Source organism: Peromyscus eremicus, chromosome 4, assembly GCF_949786415.1.
Source record: "Peromyscus eremicus chromosome 4, PerEre_H2_v1, whole genome shotgun sequence".
NCBI classification, from domain to species: domain Eukaryota; kingdom Metazoa; phylum Chordata; class Mammalia; order Rodentia; family Cricetidae; genus Peromyscus; species Peromyscus eremicus.
Genome location: NC_081419.1, coordinates 79,450,324 through 79,468,315, shown reverse-complemented (window position 1 = coordinate 79,468,315; position 17,992 = coordinate 79,450,324). Strand labels below are relative to the sequence as shown.

General features: G+C 40.0%; 1 protein-coding gene across 1 annotated transcript in view; it reads right to left on the bottom strand.

The window, feature by feature from the left end:
• Cstf3 (cleavage stimulation factor subunit 3) overlaps positions 1-17,992 on the bottom strand; it is an 84,505-nt gene that overhangs the window by 20,081 nt on the left and 46,432 nt on the right. Inside the window, exons 4-11 of the mRNA XM_059261036.1 lie at positions 8,909-8,941; positions 7,057-7,154; positions 5,502-5,568; positions 5,326-5,360; positions 5,119-5,245; positions 3,488-3,565; positions 2,498-2,660; positions 266-375 (exon numbers count right to left, since the gene is read on the bottom strand). Coding sequence (XP_059117019.1) covers positions 266-375; positions 2,498-2,660; positions 3,488-3,565; positions 5,119-5,245; positions 5,326-5,360; positions 5,502-5,568; positions 7,057-7,154; positions 8,909-8,941 — 711 coding nt within the window. The remainder of the gene's footprint in view (positions 1-265; positions 376-2,497; positions 2,661-3,487; positions 3,566-5,118; positions 5,246-5,325; positions 5,361-5,501; positions 5,569-7,056; positions 7,155-8,908; positions 8,942-17,992) is intronic.

Sequence of the window (17,992 nt, the reverse complement as noted above, 5' to 3'; positions counted from 1 at the left end):
ACTTTACACTATATTTTCATATAGACACACGTGTCACTGTACTTTCCTGAGACTATACCCACTCCCTTGTCTAGTCTGTCCTCCCCACCTCCAATAGCTCCCCTTCTACCATTTAATGTATGTGTCACTGTATGTGTAGGTGTGTGTGATTAAACCTAGATAATACTTACACTTGATTACTACAATTGGTGTTATATTTTTCCAGTAGATCTTATTGCTAGAGCAAAGTTACAAAAGGTAAAAGAGGACAGGGAAGGATACGCACCCCCTTTTCTGCAAGCAGCTTACTTGACTGCTCCAGATACTGGGCAGCTTCATACCAGATATCAGGGTGATGGCCCAGCACAAGCAGGCATTGTTCATAAGCAAACATAACTAAGGGAAGACAAGCACAGAACACTCAATTCAGATAAACAGCACTAACAACAGTATCACCACAGCACACATGAGATTATTAGACACAGACATGGTCTTTAACAATTAATGACAATTCGAAATAAAACAGTAACCTCTGATGCCATCATCCAGAGGCTGAACTGTCCACTATTCACCAGGTTACTATCTACTGGGACAACTATATGCTGGGAAAAGAGAAAGGCACCATCAGTGCAAAAGTGAACAAGACTTCCAACATTCGAGAAGGATGTAATCTACACAGAGGATGGTTATTAAGAAAGCAAAGTCCGCCGGGCAGTGGTGGTGGCGCATGCCTTTAATCCCAGCACTCGGGAGGCAGAGCCAGGCGGATCTCTGTGAGTTCGAGGCCAGCCTGGGCTACCAAGTGAGTTCCAGGAAAGGTGCAAAGCTACACAGAGAAACCCTGTCTCAAAAAAAAAAAAAAAAAAAAAAAGAAAGCAAAGTCCTCTGACCATCATACATACACACACACACACACACACACACACACACACACACACACACACACGTATAGGAAGAAAGAAAGCCTAAGTAACTTCATTGAGTGACTGGCATCTGGAGTTCAAAGGGGCAGAAGCTGGTCAATGAGAAGTAAATGGGTCAGAGGGAAGGGTGGGTACACATTGGCAGAGGTTGCCAAGGATGTGACTCAGTGGTAGAGTTATTATCTGCCATGCATGTGGTTCTAGGTTTGATCCCCAGAGCCCCAAAATAGATGTAGGCAAAGAAACAGTATTTATAAAGTCCTGCAGGTGAGTGAGCCTACAAAATTGAAAAATTCAGTGAAATTCCAATCCAGTAGTAAGAGTAATTTGTATAAGTCTAACTCTTCTGAAATTGAAAATTGTGAACTGAAGACAGAAGTTATATCTCTGTGATAGAGCATATACTTAGCACGCACAAATCCACAAAGCCTAGGATTCAATCCCTGGTACTTCTCTATCTCCATGTGTGTGTCTATGTGTGTATGTTTCGTATACATATGTAAGTAAAATGAGATAAAGCACCTGCCCCAAAAGAATAAAAAAACAGAATATTAAATTGTTCTTCAGAATAAAGCAGAAATCAAAGCAGATTGGGCCAGAGGCAATGGTGAAATTCATATTATACAAAGTCCAAATGGACAATAAGTAATTAAACTTCCTATTAAATAAAACTCAGTATTCTTCAGAGAAGACAAAAGAATCCAGGCTTTATAATCTATAATTTGTACATTTATAAAATATTTAAAGGAAAAAATTTAATTTAAATTTAACAAAACATGAAAGTCAAAGGAAACCAATCCATGATGGCCCACTATCTGCAGGAATTAGTAAATGAGGACTTTATAGCTATTGTAATAGTCACATTCATAAATCCAAAGAAGACACATTACAGGGGTTGGAGAGATGGCTCAGCAGACAAGAGCACTTGTTCTCACAGACAACCTGGGTTTGATTCCCAACACCCACATGGTAGCTCATAACTATCTGTAACTCCAATTCCAGAGGATCCAACGGCCTCTTCAGGTCTCTTTGGGCACCAGGCATGTACGTGGTACACAAGACATTCATGCAGTCAAAACATCCACACACACATACAATTAAAAATTAAAATACACACACGCACACACATGCACGCATGCACATAAATACACTGCAACACATGAATCTCAACAGAGAAATTAAATTATAAAAAGAATTTTAAATGGAAATTGAGAGAACTAAAAAGTACAGTATAAAAAATGAACTATTTGCTGTATTAGCTCACCAGCAGACTGGATATAATCAAACAAGGGGTGCGTGAACATGAAGATAATGAATGAAAATCCACAAGTGGATAAGAAAAGATTTAGGAATAAGAGACGAAGCCTCCTCTGGGCATGGCAGCACCTTCCTGTGACTCAGGAGGCTAGGAGGAAGATCACAAGCTGGAAGTCAGCCGAGGCTGCACAACGAGCTTGAAGGCAACCTAAGCTGCAGAGAGAGCCTGGAGTGGTGGGTGGGAGAAGCAGGAGCAGAGCTCGAGGTAATCCATGAGGTTAGGATCAAACAGTCCAAGACACACATAGTTGGAGTGCCCCGAGGGTTACTCTTGTTACCTCTTTTCGTTATGAGGGTCTGGTCCTCTGTGCGAAGAGGGTTGCTCTTCTCCCACTGGATGTACTTCTTCCACATGTCTACTTGCTGAGCTTCTTGAGGAGTGTTCTGAGGAGGCACTGAAGGAGCATTGCGGTCCAAGCCTTTCATTACTGTCTCGTATTCCTAAGCAAACATTTAGAGATTTTTGATGAGCCCAGAACAACTCAGATATATGGGGAGCAAGTTAATCAGCCTGAAATACTTGGTTTAAAATGTTTACTCTCCTACACCTAATATCACTTTGTTAATTGGGAAGATGACACGGGAAGAGTGTCATTAGTTCAAGGGTAGCTCAGCTATAAAATATCAGGCCAGTCAGCACTACATAGCAAGGCTCTATTTAAAAAAACAAACAGGAAAAAACAAATACTTTTTGGAATGGGATGTAACTCCTTTGTAGAACACTTCCTAATGTGTGTCAATTCCCCAGGTTAGATGATGCCCCATAACAAATACACACACTGGGTTAGTGATGCCCAGTAACATCCACAGACTCATTGGGTTAGGTGATGCCCAGTAACACACACACACACACACACACACACACACACACACACACACACACCACCACCACCACCACCAACAACAACACCAACAACAATAACAAACAAAACAAAAAAAAGGAAAAACATTTCTTCTAAATCCAACTTATATTTTGTCATTCAACGTAACTTAAAGAACTGTTTCAGTTCAACTGTGTCATCTTGCCAGGCCTTTGATCACAACACTCAAGAGACAGGCAAACTGATCTCTAAAAGTATGAGGCCAGCCTGGTTTGCTTAATCAGTTCCAGGACAGCCATTGCTACAGATCTTGTCTCAAAAAAAAAAAAAAAAAAAAAAAAAACACCAAAATTGAAAATACCAAGAGCAACATCAGCTAGGAAAGCTTTACTAATTATCTGAATGATTCAACAACATTGAATTAAGTAGCCTGATAGAATTTCATACCTTTGCTACACGTCTAGCATTCATGTAGTCTCTACTCCGATCTTCAATCATTTTTTTAGCTAAATGAATATTGATACCCTGAAGAGAAAAATTATTGTTATTAATTGCTTTTTCTTTTCTTTTTTTAAAAACAGTTTTGCATGCCAGGCGGTGGTGGCGCATGCCTTTAATCCCAGCACTCGGGAGGCAGAGCCAGGTGGATCTCTGTGAGTTCGAGGCCAGCCTCATCTACAGAGCGAGTTCCAGGACAGCATCAAAACTACACAGAGAAACCCTGTCTCAAAAAAAACAAAACAAAACAACAACAACAACAAAAAAAAAAAACCCCAAAAAACCAAACAGTTTGGCAGACTAAATGCATAGCCTCCTGTATGCTAGGTAACTAGACAAACACTCTACCACTAAACTACAAACCCAGCCTAGGGAAAAAAAAGTTAAGTAGACTAGTACACAAGATGGTTTAGTAGGTAAAAGCACTTGCCATACAAACCTGTGACCTGAGTTCCATCCCTAGAACCCAGGTAAAAATGGACAGAACTGACTCCACTAAGTTGTCCTCTGACCTCTACAGATTCATCAGGACATGTGTTCCTTCACCCCCACAACAATATCTGCTGTGTCTATTGGGAGTGGGCCATACAATCCTATTACTGGAAATCTTTTTACTTTACTTCTTTCATGTGAAAGGATGGATGGATGGGTGCGTGGGTATACATACTATAGCACATGCATAGAGATCAGAGGACAACTTGCAGCAGTGGGTTTCTCCCTTACAATGTAAATTCTGAGTGTTGAACTCAGGCCATCAGGCACGGCAGCAAGTACCTTTACCTGCTGAACTATCTTACTGGCCAAGAATTTGTCTGTCTGTCTCTCTCTCTCTCTTAAAAAAGTATATTGTTGTTTTGCCTGAGTTATGCCTGTGCATCAGTGCGTGGCTGGTGCCCATGGAGGCCATAAAAGAAAGCTGGATTCTCTGGAACTGGAGTTATAGATGGTTGTATAGATGGGTGCTGGGAATGGAACCTGGGTCCTCTGGAAGAGCATCCATGGCTCTCAACTGCTGAGGCATCTCTCTAGATCCCAGCCTAGGGATTTTTATAGTCATGACATCATGAGATTCTAACGTACCCAGTCAAAGCAGTCATTAAGCAAACAAATATTAAATGCTGTTAAGGATGTGAACAAAAGGAACAATTATACACTACTGGTGGGAGCATAAATTAATTCAAATGTCAATACAGAGATGTCTTTAAAAAGCTACAAAAAGACCTACTATATGACTCAGCCATACCATTCTTGGGTAGTGATCAAAAGGATTTGAAGCCAACATATCACAGAGATACTTGCACATTAATGTTACTGCAGTTATAAAAACCATAAATTCCTTTATCGGAATCAATATAAACAATGTGTCCAGGAGTATATAGTTCCATGGTAGGACACGTCCCTCATATGCATACAGCTCAGGGTTTAATCCACGGTGCAGCAAACAACCACCAAGAGCAGCAGGAGACACTGTGTAACACTAACATTCAGGCACCAGACACTAGAAGGCTACATTCTCTAAGTTCCAAATAGGTGACAATTCAGATGTCCAGTCTGTCATCAACTCTGGCTTACTAATGTACCTCTTCATACTTGTTGTAGTCCCTCCAGAGTTGTTCAATGTTGATCATTGGATTAACACAGCCTCGTTGATAAACTCTTCGGACAGCGGTTATTCTCTGATTCTCTGCATAAGATCCTACAGCTTCCCTGAAGGTGGATAAGAAATACCATTAATGGATTATAGCTAAATCAATTGTTTATATATTAAAAATTAAGGCAATACTTACACGCCTTTTAAGAAATTGATGTAATCCACCCAAATCTAAGAAATAAAACAAACATTAATCTTTCTTAATATTTCACATTTAAGCATATGCCCAGGTCTCATGCATGCTGGGTAAGTACTCTACCACTGAGCTATATTCCCAGCCCTTGTGTATATATTTAAAAATCTGAACTCTACCTGATAGGACATAATTTCCATTCCAATTTTATCCAGTGCAAAGTCATAAGCTTGAGCCATTTTTTCTCTGAAATGAATATGAAAGATATTTTAAAAAAATTGTTATCAGCTGGGTATGGTGGCTCATGCCTGTTATCCCAAGAAGCTGTTGACTCAGGAAGCTGAGGCAGGAGCACTACCCTCATTTCAAGGCCAGCCTGGGCTATGTAGTATACCCCATACTATTCTGAGCTACAAAGACAGACCTTGTCTGAAAAAAAAAAAATCAAAAACTAAAACTAAAACCTAAACTGTTATCAAAATGCATCAGAGAACATCCAAGTTAGAGTCAATGAAGATAGGTAGTTATAAGTCATAGTTGGGAATTAACTACCAAGCAGCTGCCTTGGACATCTTTTTTTTTTTTAAAGATTTATTTATTATGTATACAGTGTTCTACCTGCGTGCCAGCAGAGGGCACCAGCTCTCATTACAGATGGTTGTGAGCCACCATGTGGTTGCTGGGAACTGAACTCAGGACCTCTGGAAGAGCAGCCAGTGCTCTTAACCGTTGAGCCATCTCTCCAGCCTACCTTGGACATCTAAAGTGGCACATACAACTTGTACCTGATAACTTGCCAAGCATGGTGCTGAGACAAGCATTAAGAAGCTTTTTGAAGAAGTTTGACAAGCCTGTCAAAAAGTGCTGTGGTGCTGCAAATACATAGTGTTTCAGTATAGACAAATTTGGATGAGTTAGTTCTCTAGCAGAAGATAAATGCCAGTGGCTTTCTTTAAAGAACTTTTCCTGATTTCTTGGAGAATTCTGACTTTTCAAATACTTAGGTTTCTTCCCATCTGTAGCTCAGAGACAAGAGATAGTATGAGTCATGTCTAGAGACACATGCAACCCCCCAACACACACACACACACACACACACACACACACACACACACACACACACACAGAGAGAGAGAGAGAGAGAGAGAGAGAGAGAGAGAGACAGAGAGACAGAGAGAGACAGAGACAGAGAGAGACAGAGACAGAGAGAGACAGAGACAGAGAGAGAGAGAGACAGACAGACAGACAGACAGACAGAGGGTTTCTTTGTTTAGCCCTGGCTGTCCTAAAACTCAATCTGTAGATCAGGCTGGCCTTGAACTCACAAAGATCCACCCGCCTCTGCCTCCCGAGTGCTGGGATTAAAGGTGTGTACTACCACTGCCTGGTCTCAACATGCATTTTTTTTCATTAAGAAATTTTTTATTCATTTTACATACCAATTACAGATCCCCCTATTCCCTCCTCCTGCCCATCCAGCCTTCCCCCCAACCCCCCACTCCCTCCTACAAGAAGGTAAGGCCTCCCATGGGGAATCAGCAGAGCCTGGTACATTCAGTAGAGGCAGGTCCAAGCCTTTCCTCCTGCCTCGAGGCTGTGCAAAGTGTTCCACCATAGGTAGTTGGTTCCAAAAAGCCAGGTCATGCACCAGAGATGGATCCTGATCCTACTGCCAGGGGGACCCTTAAGCAGATCAAACTCAACATGCATTCTTTAGACCATGATTTCACTTACTTGTAACTTGGCAGTTTACCCTTGGTTTCTCTGACGTATGAAAGATAACACTTCCATAAATCAATGTGCAAAACCTTCATAAGGCATCTTTGAAATAGCTTTAAATGTAAGAAAATAGTATCAGCATCAAGTTAAATCAATTTCATATTTGCATAAGTGAAATAGCATATTAAAAAATAAAGACAGGTCTTTCCAGGAATTACTTTTCTTACAAATAAAAGGCAAATAAGGGGGATAGAGAGTTGGCTCTGTGGTTAAGAGCACTGGCTGAAGACCTAGGTTTAATTCCCAAAACCCATATAGCAGCTTATAACTGTTTGTAACTCTAGTTCCAGGGATTCAGATGCCCACTTCTGTGGGTGCCAGGCATGCATGTGGTGTGCACACACAGATATACACACACAGGCAAAACACTTATACACATAAAATAAAAAGTTCTTTAAAAGGTAAATACATCCCCTTCTTTCAGTTTAGAGAATTAAAATCATGCTTATGAGTTTGTCAAGTATAGTCATTTTCTTCTTCCCAGAACCATAATACATAAGAAAAGAAATATAATATTTTTCTTTTCTAAACTTTTCATTAGTTTAAATTAGCATATGAAAGGAATTTCATTGAGGCATTTTCTTATCTTGCTCTTATTGACCCTTGTCCCTCACTCCTCCCCACCTCACTCCACGGCTGCTGGTTCCCTTCCTCCCAATAGCTCTCCCTCTGCTCTCATGGCCAGTTAGTCCACTAGTCCACACGCTTACGTTTTTTTTTTCTCCTTAAATCTCCTCTTCTCTCTTGGACCCTTTCTAGTTCTCTCTCTCTCTCTCTCTCTCTCTCTCTCTCTCTCTCTCTCTCTCTCTCTCTCTCTCTCTCACTTATACACACACACACACACACACACAACAAAAAATGAAACCAAACAAAAAAATCCCTGTCTAGACTCCCCATGCAATAAAAATGCATTATGAATCTGGTTTACTTTTTAAAATATATGATATCTAGTTTCATCCACTTTCCTGAAAATGTAATGATTCCACTATGTATATGTACTGTATTTTCTTTATCCATTCATTTGTTGATGGACATTTAGGCTGGTTCCATTTCTTTTGCTGTGAACAGTCTAGCAAAAAACAAGGATGTGCAATGTCTCTATGGTAGGACTCATAGTCCTTTGGGTATATACCCACATGTGATACAGTTGGGTCACATGATAGCTATTTATTTGTTTCTGAGTCTGAGTCCCACTATGTATCCCTGGCTGTCCAGGAACTCCCTATGCAGAACAGGTTAGCCTCAAACTCAGAGACTCATATGCCTCTGCTTCCCTAGTGCTGAAATTAAAAGCATACTCCACACCTTGCTGCTATTTATCTTTGAGACAGGACCTCATGTTATCCAGGCTATGTACTAAAAATGGCTTTCTAATTCTCCTGTCTCTACCTCCCAAAGGCTGGGAATATAGGTGTGCATTCCAGTGTCTGGTTCTTATGCAGTGCTGGAGCTTGATCAGCAGTCCCAGCTCCTGCTTCTCATTTTTTGAGAAACCTCCATACTGATTTCCACAGAGCTGCACCACTTTACACCCCACTAGTGATGGTTAAGTACTTCTCTTTCCTCATTCTCAACAGGATTTCTTGACATCTTTTTCTTGGTGTTAGCCATTTTGACTGGAATGAATTAGAATTTCAAAGTAGCTTTAATTTATATTTCCTGAAAGCTAAGGAACGTAAGCTTCTAAGTGAAGTGTTATTGTGCTATATCTACTACCTGGAGTCAGTAACAAACTATTTTACTCCGCTTACTTACCACGTTGGTCACAGAAACTCTTCAACTTCCAATTACATTTAAGAGGACTTACCTTTTCAACTTTGTCATAATTTTTAGCTTTAATCTGAAGAGAAAGAAAGAAAAAACACAGGATTAATGTTACTATTTTAAGAGTATCAACACACTATTTCTGAATTTTTAACTACTTTGACCATTTTTGACCAACCTTACAAATTTTACCTTCAAAAATAACCAATAGGTCAGGAATAGTGTTGCCCACATGTGATCCAGAACTTTCAATCATGGGACCCACATGGTGAAAGAAAGAACTAGTTTCCAAATGATCACTTATTACCCATCAATTACTATTATCACTGCCACTAATCTCTGCTTGGAATTAAGCATGCCTTCCTTTTTTCCTTTGAGACAGGGTCTCCCTGTGTAGCCTTGGCTGTCCTGCAACTTGCTTTGTAGACCAGGCTGGCCTCAAACTCTTAAAGAGATCTGCCTACCTCTGCTCCCCAGTGCTGAGATTAAAGGTGTAGTGCACCACCATTGCATGCATTTTAAACTTGTAATTATTTAGAATTTATTCTTTGAGAATTTCATACAGTATATGTGTGTGTGTGTGTATGTGTGTGTGTGTGTGTGTATTTTTGTTTTGTTTTGTTTTGGTGAGACAGGGTTTCTTTGTGTAGCATTGGCTGTCCTGGAACTCGCTCTGTAGACCAGCCTGTCCTTGAGCTCACAGAGATCCACCTGCCCCTGCCTCCCAAGTGCTGGGATCAAAGGCGTGCACCGCCACCACCACCTGGCGTGTGTTTTTTTTTCTTCTTGAGATTATAACTACATTTCTCCCCTTCCCTTTCCTATCTCCAAACCCTTCCTTATACTCTTTCTTGCTTTCAAATTCATGGCCCCCTTTTTCATTGTTGTTACATACACACATATATTACATATATTCCCAAATACATAAACACAGCCTGCTCAATCTGTATGAGGAAACTTGCATGTATGTTTTCAGGACTGATCATTTGGTATTGGGTAACCAATTGGTGTGCTCGTCCCTGGGGAAGAGTATCTGCCTGCTCTCAGCATTCCTTAGGTGCCTGTAGTTCTTGTGTAGGGCTGAGGCCTCCTGTGCTTTCTCCTGGCCACATTAGCACATCTACTGGCATACTCTTTGTTCAGCTGATGTTTAGGCAGTCATGTTGGTGAGACTTTATGGGTGTAGTTTCTGACATTCCTAGGAGACACATTTTACAGCGAAACACCCTGTTCCTCTGGCCCTTACAATCTTTTCGCCCCTTTTTCCACAACTGAGTCTAAGGTCCAGGAGTTGTGTTATAGATGTACCAGTTGGGACTGAGCTCACAACATGTGATTGGTTGTGGTTTTCTGCAATGCAAAGAGAATTCCCCTTGACAAGGGTGAGGACAAATCTCTAGAATGTAGTTAGGGATTATTCTGCTTTAATAGAGTAGATGTTGTAGGTTCTCCTCCAAGATCCATGACTTCACTAGCCCTATGTAGTGGCTAGGTTTCCAGTACTAAGCATTATTTCTCTATTGTCGAGCAGGTCTAAAGTCCAATTAGAGCTGTTAGTTACTGCCAACATTTGCATGCCACCACTGCACCCTTACGGTTATTGTGCCATGCTTGTCATGGTTGTGGTTCATAGGTTTCACAGCTGGGTAGGAGTGCTGGTTGTTTCCTCTTTTGGAAACTTGCATGGCACCTGATACCATGAAAGCTAGTCATCAGGGAAATGGATTTTTGGTTAGATTCAGCTCAGGGGCCTTTGGGCCCTGTGTCTGAAGGGCATGTTGTCTTTAACAATAGCCTATGTTTTGGAAGTCTTCTGGACAATTTAACAAACCCAATGCCAGACATGAGAAGCCCTCTTTTGAGCTGTTGGTCAGGTTTGTCCAAAATATTCCTAAAATACTATCTTTTTTGAGACAAGGTCTCACTATGTAGCTCCAGCTTTCCTGGAACACTTTGTATAGATTGGCTAGCTTTGAACTCACAGAAATCCACCTGCATCTGCCTTCAGGGGGCTGGGATTAAAGGAGTGGGCCACCATGTCTAGCTATCTATCATATTCTTTCCCATCCCCAAACTCCTCCCATATCCTCCCCACCCAACTTAATATTTTCTCTTTTAAAAACAGAAGAAAAGAGCCACTAAAAAACGATGGAGCCCGATTTGTGTTGGCCAACTACTCCTGAGTATAAGACTTGCCCTGGAGTGTGGTTCACTCCCTCTGCCAGCACCAGTCCTTTGTAAATACCTTCTTGGTCTGGAATGGAACTTTGTACCCACTTCCCCTCCTCTGTGCTGGGATTTTGTCATATTTGAGCTTGTGTAGGTCTGTGTATCCTATCAGTCTCTGTGAGAACATATGTGCATTTGCCCTGCTGTGTCTGAAAAATGTTCTTTCCTTAAAATCATTCAGCACTTCTCGCTCTTACAACCTTTCTGCCTCTTCGATCTAGCTCCCTGAGTTTTGAGGGGAGAGGTCCAATAAAGACTTCCCATTTAGGGCTGAGCACTCCAAAATCTTCCACTTTCTTCAAGCTGTCCAGTTATGTTAATTCACATGTACTGTAAGAGGAAGCTTCTCTGATGAAGGTTGAATGATGCTCTGCTCTATGTGGATAGCAGTGTGTCATTAGGAATCATTTTATTTGCAATGTTTATTCAGCAGAATAATTGTAGTAGGTTTTCCCTAAGGCCCATGACCCATCTACTCAGGTTCTTTGCCTGGTATGGGCTCTATTTCATAGAATGGGTGTTAAATCCAACTTAAAATATGGTTGTGAATGTATAAATTTAAGGTTTTTTTCACTCAACAATTTTTTCTTTTTGAGTTGGGCAAGGTGGTACACACCTTTAATCCCAGCACTCGGTAGTTCGAGGCCAGCCTGGTCTACAGACTGAGTTCCAGGAGAGCCAGGGCTATATAGTGAAATCCAGTCTCAATAAACAAAAACGACAAAAATTTTTCTTTTGAAATTATAGTCTGTTTTCCATTGTTCCTTTTTCTTTCTACACATAAGGTCTTCTGGTTATAGGCTCAAAATGTTAGTTTTACTTTTTTTTTTTTTTTTTTTTTTTTAGTTTTACTTTTTTTGATTTGAAGTTTTTCTGTTAGATTTTCCAGGCAGTTAAGTCTCTGACCATTCTACTTCACTTTACCTACTGATGTTGTATTTGGTTCACAAATGAATCCAAGAACGCATGCTTTGGTAGAAAGGACTCAGCCTGCCTGTTTGGTTTAGGTTTGTTTTTGTTTCTTAAAAGCCAATATAGGCTGCAGTTAAGGGCACTTACTACTCTTGCAGAGAACTTGTCCTAGTACCCACATGACAGCCCACAGCAACTCTAGTGCCAGAAGATCCGACACCTTCTGTCCTCCATGGACACTGTATCCAGACAGTGAACAGATAAATTAAGGTAAAACACCCATAAACACAAAATAATAAAAATAAATCTTAAAAAAACAATAAGGCAAGCTTGTGTCAACTGTCCTCTGGGATAGGAAAGCAATGAACAGGTTCTAAGTGTTAACACGGGTCAACTTCCTGGTCTTTTGCCTGTACTCTACATGAAGCCCTCTTTGAGACATCCATGAAACCTGAGGCATCCATCTCATCATCTAATGAGAGTGGGGTTCAAGGTAAGTATGAAGATGGTAAGTTTAACTCACCAGCTTCCTACATGCAGATGAAATTACTTAGTTCTTACAATTGGTCAGAAAAACTGAATTACTCATTGTTGAAACTACCCAAGAATACACAACTCCCAACAGATGCAAAGTTAAAAACCATATGGCAATATGTACAAAATGCCAAGTGAGAAAGATAAACTAAGACCCTACATATCAATTTACACTCATCAGAATGGTAAAACTTTAAAAGTGTATTAATTAGGGCTTGGTGGTGTGCACCTTTAATCCCAGCACCCAGGAGGCAGAGACCGAAGGATCTCTGTGAGTTTGAGGCCAGCCTGATCTACACAGTGAGTTCCAGGACAGTCAGGGCTATGTAGACAGACCCTGTCTCAAAAACAAACAAAAAACAAAACAAAACAAACAAAAATAGAAAAAAGGGATATTAATACTATCAAGGACATGCAAGGAAAAGTTATACACTGGTGGACAAAGGAAGACATACCCTTTATAAAAAAACCACTGGCAACAGCCATTAAAAGAAAAACAATAAAAAGCCCGAGGTTGGTCATAGCTCAGGTGGCAGAGTGCTTGGCTAGTAGCATGAAGCCCTGGGTTTGACTCTCAACACCACATAAATCAGATATAGCGGCTCATGTTGTCACCTCAGCATTTGGGAAGTATAGGCAGGAGGATCAGAAATTTAAGGATATCTTTGGCCACATGGCAAGTTTGAACCCAGCTTGGGACACATGAGCCTATCTCAATTAGAAAAAAGACTCAACAATTCCAGTCCTGAAATCCACACCAAAGAAACAAAAGCAGCAGGTTACACCAAGTATTTGTACAAGGCTATTGTAAACATATAGCCCAAAATAAATGCCCACTATATAAACAGTATAATAAATTATGATGCCTCACATCATGAATTATTGTGCACCCATATATAATGAACTAGCTACACTAGCTAATTAAGAGGGATTTCCATAAGACCATGATAAATGGGTGTTAGTACTGTATGTAACATAATTCACCTTTATGAAACAATGATCAAAAATCATTTATGATTTTATGAGCATGAAAAAACATGGAATAGATACAAAGTTGTTAAACAAAGTTGTCACAGCACTCGGTGATAAAGCATTCTCCCCCTCAAAAGGTCCATACATCATTTATTCGGTTTCCTGTACACAAATTAGTCCTGTTTCCTGAATCCTTTCTTTCTTCTTTTTTTCCTGAGACAGGGTTTCTTTGTGTAACCCTCACTGTCCGGGAACTCAGAGATCCACCTGCCTCTGCCTCCCCAGTGCTCGGATTAAAGGCGCATTCCATTACTGCCACTTGATCATTTCTTTAATTGGTATTAGCATATCAAATACATGCAGAAAAGGATACTTTTGATTAATGTAAAGTTAATTTTCTGGCACATAGTATATAGTCACCAACTGTCAATCATTAATTCAACAAATGAATATTGAGAATTCTTCTAGTATGCCAATCTTGACAAAAACACTGAAACAGATATCTCATTATTTTTTTGTGTATGAGAACTTATTTGTGTGTGTGTGTGTGCATGTGGAGGTCAGAGGACAACTTGTGGGAGTCTGTTCTCTCCTTCCACCCCTACTTTCTTGAACCATCAACCTCCAAATCATAACACAGACTTATTATTAGTTATGAATGCTCAGTCTTAGTTTAGGCTTGCTTGTCCCACTAGCTCTTATAATAAAAATAAATATTACCTATTTATATGAATCTACATTCTGTCATGTGGTGTTACCGCTTTCATCTTGCAACTCCTGTTACCTCCCGGTCTGGCTGGCGACTCTGCCCTCTTCTTCCCAGAGTCCTCTCTGCCCCCCGAAGTCCCACCTAACCTCTTCTTAGCTATTGGCCATTCAACTTTTTATTGTGCCAATCACAGCAATATGTTTTTACACAGTGTGCAAATATCCCACAACAATGGAATCCTAGGGACCAAACTCAGATCATCAGGCTTGACAGCAAAGCATTCCTTTACCTGTTGAGCACTCATTGACCCTTTGTCCTGTTTTTGAAGCAGGATCCCTGTTCCTAGAGCTCACTGATTGGCTGTGCTGGCTGTCAATGAGCTCTAGGGATCCATCACCTGTCTCTGCCTAGGGTTCTAGATAGAATGTACTCAGCTTTTGTGTGGGCATTGGGGATCTAAACTCACATGCACAGACACACAGACACACACACTGTGAATGTATGTGTCTCTTTACATGACTAAGGAAGTCAGAGGTGTTGGTTTCCTAAAACTGGAGTTCCAGGCTACCTGATGTGGGTGCTGGGAATCAAACTTGGGTCCTGTGCAAAAATGAGTATATACTCTTAACCACAGAGACATTTCTCCAGCCCTAAACTCAGATCTTTATGCTTGCAAAGCAAGCATTTTACCAAGTGAGCCAAATTCCCACCCTAATCGTCTCATTATTTTAAAAGTATTCTTTAAAAGAAATTTTTTATGTGCATAGGAACTTTGGTGGCATGGATGTCTGTGCTCCATGTGTGTGCAATACCCTCAGAGGCCAAAAGAAAGAGTCAGATCCCCTGGAACTGGAACTAACTACTTGTGGTTGTGAGCCTTCATGTGGATGATGGGCACCCAACTCAAGTCCTCTGGAAGAGCAGCCACTGCTCTTAACTGCTACGTCATTTTTCCAGCCTCCTAAAAATATTCTTTAAAATAATCAAGCAATTCTTCTCAATACACTTTGGGAGTAAAATTTTCACTGTAATCAAATGAACAGAATATGATCATATTTAACATCGCCAGCATCGGCTTTGCCATCTACACTATAGGAATAGTAACGCCTACTTCAAAAGGTGTTTGAAGGATTAAACTGTAAACCATCTGGAAGGTTCATGTGCTGAAAAAGCCTACGAATAATCAAAAAAGTATAAACTTGTTGTAAGAAACATCTTACCTACAGTTACACATTTATAAATATTCGTAGTCACAAGCTGGGTAGCACATTACCGTTATCCCAGCCTGTGGGGGGTGTGTGGGAGGGTGAGAAGTCAGAGACATGTCTACAAAGCAAGTTCCTACCCAACCAGAGATAGACAGTGAGACTTTGTCTTAAAAAATAAAAATTCTCAGTCACATTCATTAATCTTCTTATTCCATTTCATACCCTCCTGTAAAATAATTATATATTTGTAAAATAATTTCAGATGGTAGTCTAACACATCTGGCCTCTATAGGAATTTGCATTCACGTATACATACCAGACACACATACACAGAATCATCACAAAGTTCAACACAAGGGGCTACATAGCAAGAACCCATCCTTCGTCACAAAATACCTAGGAAAAACAATCTCAAACAGTTTATATATTTTGTTGGGGTTTTCACAAATTCACTATTTGGAACAAGTCAAGATGTGTGTTTTTAGACAGTCCTGAGCAAAACAAGTAAGGAAATCTTATGGCAGTTGTTCACAAATGATGACTAAAAGAATTGCAGATCTAAGCCAAGTGGTGGTGCACACCTTCAATCCTAGCACTCGGGAGGCAGAGGCAGGTGGATCTCTGGGAGTTCAAGGCTGACCTGGTCTATAGAGTGAGTTCCAGGACAGGCTCCAAAGCTACACAAAGAAACCTTGTCTCAAAAAAAAAAAAAAAAAAAAAAAAAAAAAGGAAAAAGAAAAATAATTGCAGATCTATACTTCCAACTTGTTCTCATGATCTTTTTCACTCTAAAGTGCAATTCATACACTTTATGGGACTTATGACTAATGTGAGTTTGAGGGTCAAAGATGTCAAATTCTAATTATGAAAAATAGCTTAGGCCGGACAATGGTGGCACATGCATTTAGTCCCAACACTTGGGAGGCAAAGGCAGGAGGATCTCTGAGTCCAAGGCCAGCTTGGTCTATAAAGGTAGTTTCAGGTTAGCTAGGACTACACAGAAAAACCCTGTCTCTAAAAACCAAAAAAAAAATAAAAAAATAAAAGAAAGGAAGAAAAAGTGAGCTTAGCTCTAATCATGAAATCTCAAAATAAATAAAATCCTAAATTCTTATTTTGAACATTTTTTCCCACTACAATATGGCTTCTTTTCAGTATCTTAATATAGTGAAAATTACAGGAAGATTGAAGAATATAAACAGTTCTAAGGAATTTACAAAACAATACCTACAAATGGACCAGGCATGGTAGTGCACACATGTAATTCCAGCACTCAGGAGGCAGACACAGTAAGATCACACATTGAGGCCAGCCTGGTCTACAAAGTAAGTTCCAGGACGACTAAGGCTGTATATGGAGAATCTATTTCAGAAACCTACTCAAAATAAGTAAATATGTACAAATACATTTTCAAGGGCTGGGACAGTTCTTTGTGCCTCACTCAAAGTTTTACAATAAAGTCATCTAGGAGACGAAGCTCAAGTGGTGTCTACAAATGAACTGATTTGTACTCAGAAGGCAATTACATGAACACCATGTAGCAGGCCTTTCTCTCTTTCTGAGCACTGGTGGACAAAACGGAGCCTTAACTCATCAAGTTGTATTTTAATTATAGTGAAGACAATCCAACAACTGAAGAAAAAAGACAATTTTCAAGTTTTGCCAATCTATATTTCTTAGTTTTACCTATAATGACATTTATTACTTAAGTAAACTATAATTTTCCCATTAATTATAGATATAAATGGGGCTAAGGGTATGGTATGGCTCAGTGGTAGAGTGCTCACATTGTAAAAAAAAACAAAAACAGCCGGGCGGTGGTGGCGCACGCCTTTAATCCCAGCACTCGGGAGGCAGAGCCAGGCAGATCTCTGTGAGTTCGAGGCCAGCCTGGGCTACCAAGTGAGTTCCAGGAAAAGGTGCAAAGCTACACAGAGAAACCCTGTCTCGAAAAACCAAAAAAAAAAAAAAAAAAAAAAAGTAGATACAATTGCATCACTATAGTGGTGTACACACCGATAAGACTCAGTGGTTAGCCACACTCACTTTAAGCACATTACTGTCATAGAATTAACAATTGTCAATTATAACCAGATATTCTACACCCTTGTGAATTATTACAACAATAATTAAGTGTGCTAAAATTATTTTTATAAAATTATGCCTACACTAAACTTACATCCCTTAGGGCTATTTGTACTAATCACTGAGTACTACTTAACCCTTTACTTTCCTGAGTCACCTAAAAAGTCTGTGAGGGCTAGGAGATACAGCTCAATTGGTGGAGCACGTTTCTCCATGCACAAGGTTCTAGATTTGATCCCTAGCACCTCTCTCATGTGCTCTTGTGATTTTTTTACCAAGTGGATATGGGGATACTGTAAATGAATCCTATTAAAGATCTTATAACTTAATTGGAAACATGAAACCAATGTTAAGAACAACACAGAAATGAATTTAAATTTAAATTACTTTTGTTCTGTATATGCTCTGTATTGTATAAAATTCAGGAAAAGAGGAATGAAAAGTAGAGTTTATAACAAGTAAAGTTTTTATTGAGATG